Consider the following 8,929-nt stretch of genomic DNA (forward strand, 5'->3'; position numbering starts at 1 on the left):
TGAGCCGGCGCCCAGCTTGGATTCTCAGAAGCTTTCCCTCACATTAGTCATGGGACATAGAGTGCGAGTTCGTAGCAATTAATTGCAGCCTGACATATCCAGCACGCCCAGCTTTTTGGTGCAAGCTCCACCAATGGCGGTGCCCCATGGCTCCTATGAGGCCGCCGTCGGGCCAAGCTGTGGAGGACAAGAAGGATGGAGGTGCAGCCGAGCAGGGAAGCCAGACATGGCAGAGTTCCTCTTGGCGTAAATGGGTGGCGGTACGTTGGTTTGGGTTGGCCTTGGATATTGATCTTGTTGTAGAGGTCTCGGTGTTGGTTGTGACGTGGCTAGGTTGCTCTGTGGCTTGCCTCATCGTCCTTGGCATGAGGTTGGACTAAAGAAGCTTGTATTTTAGTAGGTAGGGTGGGTGTGCGTGCTGGATGTGGAGGCTAATTCTCATGATTAGCGTTGTAATGGCCGAAAGGCCTTGTATCCGGCTTTTTTGCCGCTTCTTCTTTAATGCAAGAATACGCATGCTTGTGCGTATTTGAGAAAAAAGAACAACATGGCAGAGTTTAGTGGCAGACAAGAGGCGGCAGGGGGTGGACAAGGAGAGCACGGCGGTGGCCTTTGATGCCAGAGGCGGAGAGGAGGGAATTTTCATTTTTCACCTTACTTGCGCAAAGGCATGAACAATTTTTTCAGATTTTCACCCTTATGTTTTGTGTTGGTTGGAATTTGAACACCCAAAGTTAAATTTCTAGACCCGTCCCAGGCTCCTATGTTTCGTGTGCACAAAACTGGGATTCATTGTTGTATTATGAGGTTTAGCAGCTAGGAAGAAAAACATCAACAATATATGAATACCTATGCAGGAATCACAACAAGAAGAGATTTCAGCAAGGAGCTTCACATGAGTGTAAAAATTCAGCCAGCAGGTATAGTAGTGAAAATAAACGATCAGGATGTAGTAAGATTCAGCTAGTAGCAGTAAAATTCAGTAAGGAACCTCACATCTGTGTAAACTGAAGAAGTACAAATTGTAGTACCTCAAATAAACATTGTCTCTCTTGTTTGGTACTCTCCCTGGGAATGTCTGACGACTCCATCACAACAAAAACAGCAGCAACTATCCCTTGGTTCACACTCAGATCCTCCCAAAATCGGCACCATTAGCTATCCCCTAATGAGTACACGTAAATCTTTTTTGGCAGCCAAACGCCAGGCGGCGGTGTGAAATACCAGGCAAGCCCACCAATGTCCGGCCACATAGCCCAGTTCGGCAGGTTGTGAACAGATACCCAGTGGTGATCGCCAGGCTTGGCGTAGAGGACGTGCAATTCCCCATCATTTATCACACCGAAAACAAGAGTGGGTGGGGAGGTCGAGTCGTCGATGCCAGCGGAATAGCAGAACAACACGTTGGGGTCGGAGAAGTAGAGCTTCAAGGCATTGATGGCTTGGCTGGATTTGAGTTCGGAGCCATCGTATGCCCGCACCTTGGTGATGGGTGGGAACTCGGTGAGGCTGCCGGTGAGGGGGTTGAGGAGGCGGGCAATGTCGGTGGACTTCTTGTCGTGCAGAACAAAGAGGCCTTCAGTAACGGCAAAGATGTAATTGTTGGAGAGCGCGTGGAGTTCGACATAGATACGGACTCCGGAGACGTGGCGGAGGCGGCAGCCCAACTTATGCTGTCTATCGGGTTTGGCGTCCAGCCACGGGGGCGGAAGCGGATATCCAGGCTGCAAACGGAGGTGGACTCGCGCCAGGTCCTGCACACGGCCCGCAAGCGGTTGTACTGCGCCGCTGGCCATGGAGAATCTGTGGACCACAGGCGGCCGGCGACGTCCCTGACGATATCGGTCGTCAGGTTGGCCCAGTCCCTCCTGCCAGAAGGTTACCACGGTCACAGTGAGCTGCCGGCCTGACAGGCAAAGAAAAACTACTGTGGAAGGGAGGAGGACTCCGGCCGGCCGGACTTACCATTCTTTAGCTCGCGGTCGCTTCCTCGAGCGAACAGACTCGTTGCCATTGCGAGTGCAAGCCAGCGGCAGAAGATCGGCAACTCCACAACGGCGGCGCCGCGCTCGCGTCATCACGCCCTCGAACCTCGGGAGACGACCGCTGCCGCCGGTGCCCGGAGATGCACCGCCATGTCTCCGGCTCTGCGACCGTGTCCTCATCGATCTGGTCTTGAAGATGAGTTGAAAATGAGCAAGGGATCTAGGTCTAGCTGATTGGACGTGATTGGTGAGTAGTTTTTATTTCTGGTAAAATCCGCTATTAACAAGACGTCCGATAATTTGGGAGATGTAATTTTTGGAGCTTTCCATCCTCGACACAAAGCAAATGCAAGGGAAGAAAATCCTATAGGACGTGGTTTTTTTCTTCATCAACAAGAAAGACCCCCTCCAGAACATGACAAGTGGCACTGCTAATCTCAAAGCACCCTGCCGCATTAATCCATAATTAGGCAGTAAATCCCCGTTCCCAGTCACTGTTTACCATTCCCGATTCCCACGGATCCGGCTTGCCTGCTCCCTCCCCATATTCCCATCCGTGCTCCCACTTCATCATACGGTTGTTTTTTTTTCTTTTTTTTCTTTTTAATCTAATCATCTTCCCCTGATTTTAAGGGAGTGGGGCCATGCCTTATTTTATTCCAATCAAATCAAGCCACGTACGCGGGAGCACGGATGGACACACGCCGGGGAGCAGGCAAGTCTCGTCCGATTCCCACATCTCACGATTCTGAATTGCGGCCAACGACGGACCCTTGCTGGATGTGTGTTCGTGTGCTATTGCAGCCGCCGCCGCCGCCACAAGGAAGGTGCACTGGAACACTTCGTACTTGTCGTCCCATCGAACGAGCAGTCACACGAGCAGGAGCGACAAGTTTAGAGCCGCGCGCACGGGCGCGATCCCTGTGCCGGAAACTTTTCCAAGTACAGAGATTCAGAATACTGACCGAAGACATCAGGTTCAGTGTGAAGAAATTCAGAATACTGAATGAAGACACAAGTTATTCAATAGGGGTCTCTTTTAACTTATTGGTCACAATTTCAGTTGACGATGATGAAGGGAAAAATGTTAACGGACACTTCTTTTTTCGGAATACGCAAAGCTTGTATATCATTCCTAGAAGAAGATTAGAAAGAGTACAGGATTTGATACAACACATGGCACGGACGCAAGAAGCGTGAACATGGTGATCGAAGCAGAGAAATAAAGAATGTTCGGCCCAAAATGAAGAAACACAGCTAAACTTGCCATCTTGAGAAGTAGCCCAAACCAACACCAAGACGACCAACAACCTCAGATCCAGACCCGAAGACGCCACAAGCAAACATGATGACGCCTTCATGAAGGAGAACGACGCCAAGACATCGCCGCCGTCCGATCCGGATAGCCGGACCTATGGTTTCCCCCGCTGCTTAAAGAGGGGCTCAGAAACGGCCGTGACAACGCCTCCAAGGAGGGGACGACACCTGCGGGTGTCGCCGCTGCCAGCATCGAATGCAGGGATTTCGCCCTAGCCAGAGTCCAAGCAATCCCAAGCCGTCGGATCACGACCGGAGAAGAGGAAGTCTCATATAGGTCGGGGCCAGGACCGCAGGAGCGAGAGCAACGCCCCCCACCGAAGAGGCACAGGGCGCCGCCGGACGCGCGAGCAACGGAGCAGTGGAAGGACAAACGGTGCACGGAGGTGGGCGGCTGGACGGAAAAAGGGGCGACGAGGGATGCGACGGTGGCCGAGGGCCTGAGCAAGCCATGGTCCGGAGGGTAGCGCAGATCCTAGTTAACGAACACTTCTAGTTTTGGTCAAATAGAAATAGTACTCCAGCTTACTACACTTTGCCTGGACACCAATATACAACACATCATAAAAAAAACGACATGTTCTTGTGCTCCAGCTGATGATGGAGAAGCTATCTCACACATCAAATAATGATGTACTTATCCGCAAAAAATAAAAAATCAAATAATGATGTACTAGTTACTTCTTTTTTTGGGGAAATAATGTAATAGTTACTTCGTTGAAATCTAATCGACGAACAGGAGGCAGCATTGTGGAATTCTTCATGAGCTTGAAGTAACAATCTTGTAAATTCTCCTTGTATAGGTTGAACGAACATTGCAGGATACTCCCTCCGTCCGTAAATAAGTGTACATCTAGCTTTTGTCTTAAGTCAAAGTCTTAATACTTTGACCATCTTTCTAGGAAAGAGTAAAAGCATTTATGGCACCAAATTAATATCATTATATTCGTTTTGGAATGTACTTTGATAATATAGCAATTTGATGTCATATATGTTACTATTATTTTCTATAAAGTTGGTCAAAATCTTAAAACTTTGACTTAGAACAAAAGCTAGATCACACTTATTTGCGGACGGAGGGAGTATGCACTAAATGAAGTACTCCCTCCGTTCCTTTATCTAAGGTGTATTGTTTCTAGCACGGCGACCAAGGCACATAACTATTGATAATTTAGGACAAAATTACCCTTGTCTAATTCGTTGATTAGCGGCAAGTAAATCATTTAGATTAGGAAAGGAAGGGATACACACAATCGGGAGAGATACTTTCCCTTTTTTCTCTACAAGGAGAGATACATGCAATTAGGGGAGAGATACTTTCCTTTTTCTAGTGGGCCAAAATCGGAACTACAAGGAATTAGAAGAAATGCACCTTACATTGTGGAACTTTATCAAAAAACAAATACACCTTACATAAAGGAATGGAGGAAGTATTTAACAACAAACTACCAGAATCGAGGTTTGTGTCCCACTAAACTACCACTTTCAAAATGTCAACAAAAAGCAACTAGTTGAACCTTAAGTTTTTGCTAAAAACTACTTTCGGATAGTGGCCATTTTAGACGATTTAAACGCGTTTATGACAGGCGAGGCCCACCCGTTAGGGCTGACTTGACAAGGGGGAGACACCACGGCGAGGGGAGGGGAAGGAGAAGGGAGGGAGACGTCCACTGGAGAAGGAGGCAGGGAGAGGGAGGGGGAGCCCCAGAGGGGAGAGGAGAGGAGAAAGCCATCATGTGGAGGACAGGAGAACGTTTCTTCTAGGTATTCCCTATCCTTTATTCGAAGCAAGTCAAATTAAATAATAATAAGACTGCAATCTTGAACCAAATAAAACTAAAAAGAATAAAATGGTGATAAAAGATAATAATGGAACACCAACACACAGAAAAAATTTGTTGAAAAACAGGTCATGTGGTAACTAAGACTTCAAAAACAAGCCTGAGCCATGAAGCTTTTCCTCCACAATGGCATTGAAGCGTTGTGCCATCTCCGGCGTCATATGGTTCACCCAGTCTCCTGCCACCCCCTTCGCGAAGAAAGATGTATGCGGGAACTTGACAAAGACCCCCGTTTGCGCACATCTTATCGGCACTCACGCCCCTTAGGGCATCTCCAGCCGCGTCCCAGGAAGGCCTTCCCAGGCGTTTTTTTTTTGCGCCGGCGCCGAAAAATCGGCCCAGTCGCGTCCCCAGGAGCCCGATTTTCGCCAGCTTGGGCCGAAAACAGCGCTGGCGGACCCAGGCCGAACCCGGCACGCTGGGGGGGCGCCCGGGGGCACCAGGGCGAACTGTTTTGGCGCGAAACAGCCGCGGGCCCGCCGCGTTAGCGACTCTACCTTTTTCTCGCCCCTTCGTCGTCCTCATTGTCTCGTTTCCAGCGACGAATCAATGCCAAAGCTGCCGCGCTGCCGCGCCGGTCAGCCTGAGCCATTGATGCCTCACGGGCGGCGCAGTGAAGACCGGATGACGCGCGTCCCTCGCCCTCCCTCGTCCGCCACGCGTACTCATGGCGGCTCGCGCACGGGCGGCGCCTCGGCCTATATAAGACGCGCCCCAGCGCACTCGGCGACTCGTACTCTCTCGCCGTCGTCGTTCCTCCCTTTCCTCTCTCTCACCGTCGTCGTTCCTCCCTCTCCTCTCTCTCGCCATCTCCAGCACCCATGGCCGAGCGCTTCCCAGGCGACGGCGCGGCGGCGAACGGCTTCGGCCGCCGCCATCTTCACGAGAGCGAGGCTCACCTCCTTTTCGAGGCCGAGTACCCGGTCCCGCCGGACATGCGGGTACCCGGGGCGTGGAGGATCAGCGCCGGCGGCGTGCCGGTGCCCCCGACACCCACCGGCGCGGCGCGGTGTACGGAGATCGCACGCATCCGCTCGTCCCTGCCGCGTGCGGCGAGGGAGGGGCCACGGTACGTCCCCGACAGCCCGCTCTAGGAGCCCTACTTCCGCCGCCGTCACGCCGAGCAGCTCGAGGCCACCAACGGCGTCGAGCCCTCCGGCAGGCTCAACGCCGTCGGCCGGCGTCGGTGGTGGGGCATGCCCGGGCGCACGTTGGAGGCCGTCCTTGAGTACATCGAGGGCGGCAACACGCCGCGCCTCGAGTACCCCGCACCCCCGTCCTTCACACGCCGCCGGGGAAGCTCCTGGACCCCGAGGTGCATGGAGACCGGGGGGTCCTCCTCCTCGTCCGGCGGCTCCCCCTGCCTCCACCTCCGCCCCGTCAAGCCGGAGCCCCAGGGCGCGCCTGTCAGCGCGCGCACCCGCAACTCCGGCGTCCGCATCGGCGACAACGCCTCCCACACCGGCCGCTTCGTCCTCGTCGAGCCCAAGCCGGAGCCCGACCTCCCCGTGGAGTACGAGGAGATAACCCGGCGTGGCTTCTCCGACGAGGACGCCCTGCGGTGGGCGCGGGATGACTACCTCCGCGACGAGATGGTCCGGCAGCGCTGGGCCCTGGAGGAGATCGCCGCCCGCAAGCGTGGGCGCGAGGACGAGCACGGCGTCGTGGTCCTCGACAGCGACGACGACGACGACGCCCCCGGACCGTCCAACCCGCCGCGCCAACTAGGGGAGGGATGCAACAGGGACGGCGGAGGCGTCGGCGGGGGCGACGACGACGACGACGACGGCGGTGACTACACGCGGTTCTACCGCCTCCTCGGCATGTAGAACCGCGTGGGCGGGCGGCGAGGGAGACTGCGGGGTAGTCCGCGGTAGTTTTTTCCTTTTTTTATAAAGTATGTTTAAATTTGAACGAACTCGCTGTTGTTTACGTTAATTTTGAGTCATGTTTGCGCCGTATTTGACTTTTTTAAAAACCCGTGGGGACCCGACTGGAAGGCATCACGTCCTCAGTGCGCGATTTGACGCCGGTGCGCTTTAGGGGGCGATTTTTTGCCCCTCCTAAAAAGGCCAACGGCTGGAGATGCCCTTAGCGTCTCGATGTTGCACAACTTCACGATGTCCTCCAGTAGCCCCGCCGCCTCCTCGGTCACCGTGGACGGCACCCCGAGAAACCGCGCCAGCTCCCTGACGTTGTCGATCGGGTCACGCAGCATCTCCTCGTACCGCAGGAAGAGGACCCTCCCCGGGGTGGCTTGGCTTGCCGGCCAGTAGCCGAGGATGTGGTCCCAGATGGGGCCGTTGGAGTGCTTGCCCTCGCATGCATTCTCGAACAAGTCGGAGAACGTGTACGTGCTGCCGTCCGTGGTCTCGGAGCTTTTGTAGAAGTGCCATAGGGAAACCAGCATATCCTTGGGCTCCCTGGATGCACATAGAGATTTTATTTTTACTTTTTGAGAAATGGATGCAGATAGATTTGAGTAGCCAAAAATCATATGGAATGGGAGTAAAAACAAACTAAGAATCATTGAGTACCAGTACCACGTTTATTTCAAAATAAAAAATGTACCACATGTATGAGTAAACTAACGGCATATGGTTGCTGTGTACGCAATGCATAAGTCAATGGTGCTAGCTAGCAGTGTGATCTCCTCCAGCTCTGACTCTCTGGATGAAAATTAGCAGAGAGAAATGGTAGGTTTTACGTGGTACAGTAGATACCTACAGACGTAGACGATCTTGCAGCCGGGGCTGTGGGCGACGGAGGGAGGCAGCAGGGAGTGGTGCACGTGCGTGTTCATCAGCCTGGGCGACGGCAGCGCATCCAGCTTCGTCTCCTGCCCGGCGCTGAACAGGCTGTCGACCAGAGGCACGCAGTCGTGCGGGTTGAGGCGGAGGAGCGGGTGGTCGCCGTCGCCGGGCGGGTAGGCGGCCCGCGCCATCGTGGCGAACGACAGGGCCTTGAGCCACGTGGTGCCGCACTTGGGCGGGCTCGCGAGGAGCACATCGTCGGGGCGCGGCGTGAAGCGCCGCTGGAAGGAGAGCACCCCCGGCACCCTCCGGTGGGGCAGCCAAGCGCCCTGCCACTGCCGCATCAAGTGGCCTGCGCGTACGGTGATGGCGGGCATGTCGGTGATGATGTCCGCGTACTCTTCCGCAGGGGCGAAGCTACGTATAGCTACCCAGTGTCACTGGTACCGGGTGCAATTTGCATGCACTTATTAGCTTAGTGTGTAGGCCATTCAATTGTTTGATATGTAGGCATGTATTCTTTTATATGAACACCGGGTAATTTTAAGTCTGGATCAGCCCCTGCTCTTCCGGCGGGGAGACGCCGTGGTCGCCGCCGCCGCCAACAATCTTTGAACGGGACCGGGCCGACGAGGCAAGACGATGAGCCTGGAGTGGCCGCCATGGTTCTGGTTTGGTAGTACACGGAACTTCCAATGGCGCTAATAATCAAGGAGTTAATAATGGCGGCAGATGCGATTCACAGTGTTGACATCAATCCACTTGAACCAGTTAAATAAGTTTTTTCGCGAATACGCAAAGCTTGCGTATCATTTCATTGATAAAAAAAGTAAAATGAGTACAGCAAGATACAATACATTATATGGACGCAGACAGGCGTGAACATAATACCCGAAACAGACAGACAAAGAATGCTCGACCCAAAAAGGAAGAAACAAAACAGTTAAATAAGAAGAGTGGCCTTTTAGATCCAGCCTTGGGTTGATGCCATTTCAAAATGAGATGTGTGACAAAGTGTTGTGTTTGCAGGCTG

At 53.3% G+C, this 8,929-nt stretch overlaps 2 protein-coding genes across 2 annotated transcripts; both read right to left on the reverse strand.

Annotated features, from left to right (window-relative positions):
- Positions 1 to 314: 314 nt before the first annotated feature.
- Positions 315 to 2,257, reverse strand: LOC123184630 (uncharacterized). The gene is made up of 2 exons (XM_044596721.1): positions 1,966 to 2,257; positions 315 to 1,868 (listed from the first exon to the last, which is right to left on the reverse strand). The coding sequence occupies exons 1-2, from the start codon at positions 1,966 to 1,968 to the stop codon at positions 1,155 to 1,157; spliced, it is 717 nt and encodes a 238-aa protein (XP_044452656.1). The 5' UTR covers positions 1,969 to 2,257; the 3' UTR covers positions 315 to 1,154.
- A 2,966-nt stretch (positions 2,258 to 5,223) lies between these two features.
- Positions 5,224 to 8,560, reverse strand: LOC123191465 (cytosolic sulfotransferase 5-like). The gene is made up of 4 exons (XM_044604191.1): positions 8,503 to 8,560; positions 7,867 to 8,323; positions 7,221 to 7,566; positions 5,224 to 5,358 (listed from the first exon to the last, which is right to left on the reverse strand). Exons 1-4 carry the CDS (start codon positions 8,558 to 8,560, stop codon positions 5,224 to 5,226), a joined length of 996 nt encoding a protein of 331 aa, XP_044460126.1.
- Positions 8,561 to 8,929: the final 369 nt, after the last annotated feature.

The sequence above is a fragment of the Triticum aestivum genome, chromosome 2A (genome assembly GCF_018294505.1).
Source record: "Triticum aestivum cultivar Chinese Spring chromosome 2A, IWGSC CS RefSeq v2.1, whole genome shotgun sequence".
Classification (NCBI taxonomy): Eukaryota; Viridiplantae; Streptophyta; class Magnoliopsida; order Poales; family Poaceae; genus Triticum; species Triticum aestivum.

Bases quoted from the DNA above. Each gene is read 5' to 3' on its own strand.
- LOC123191465 (XM_044604191.1), bottom strand. From the start codon at position 8,560: ATGGCGGCCACTCCAGGCTCATCGTCTTGCCTCGTCGGCCCGGTCCCG. The intron at 8,324-8,502 runs GTTGGCGGCGGC...GACACTGGGTAG, and splicing joins CCCGGTCCCGTTCAAAGATT to CTATACGTAGCTTCGCCCCT. The intron at 7,567-7,866 runs GTATCTACTGTA...ATGTGCATCCAG, and splicing joins AAGATCGTCTACGTCTGTAG to GGAGCCCAAGGATATGCTGG.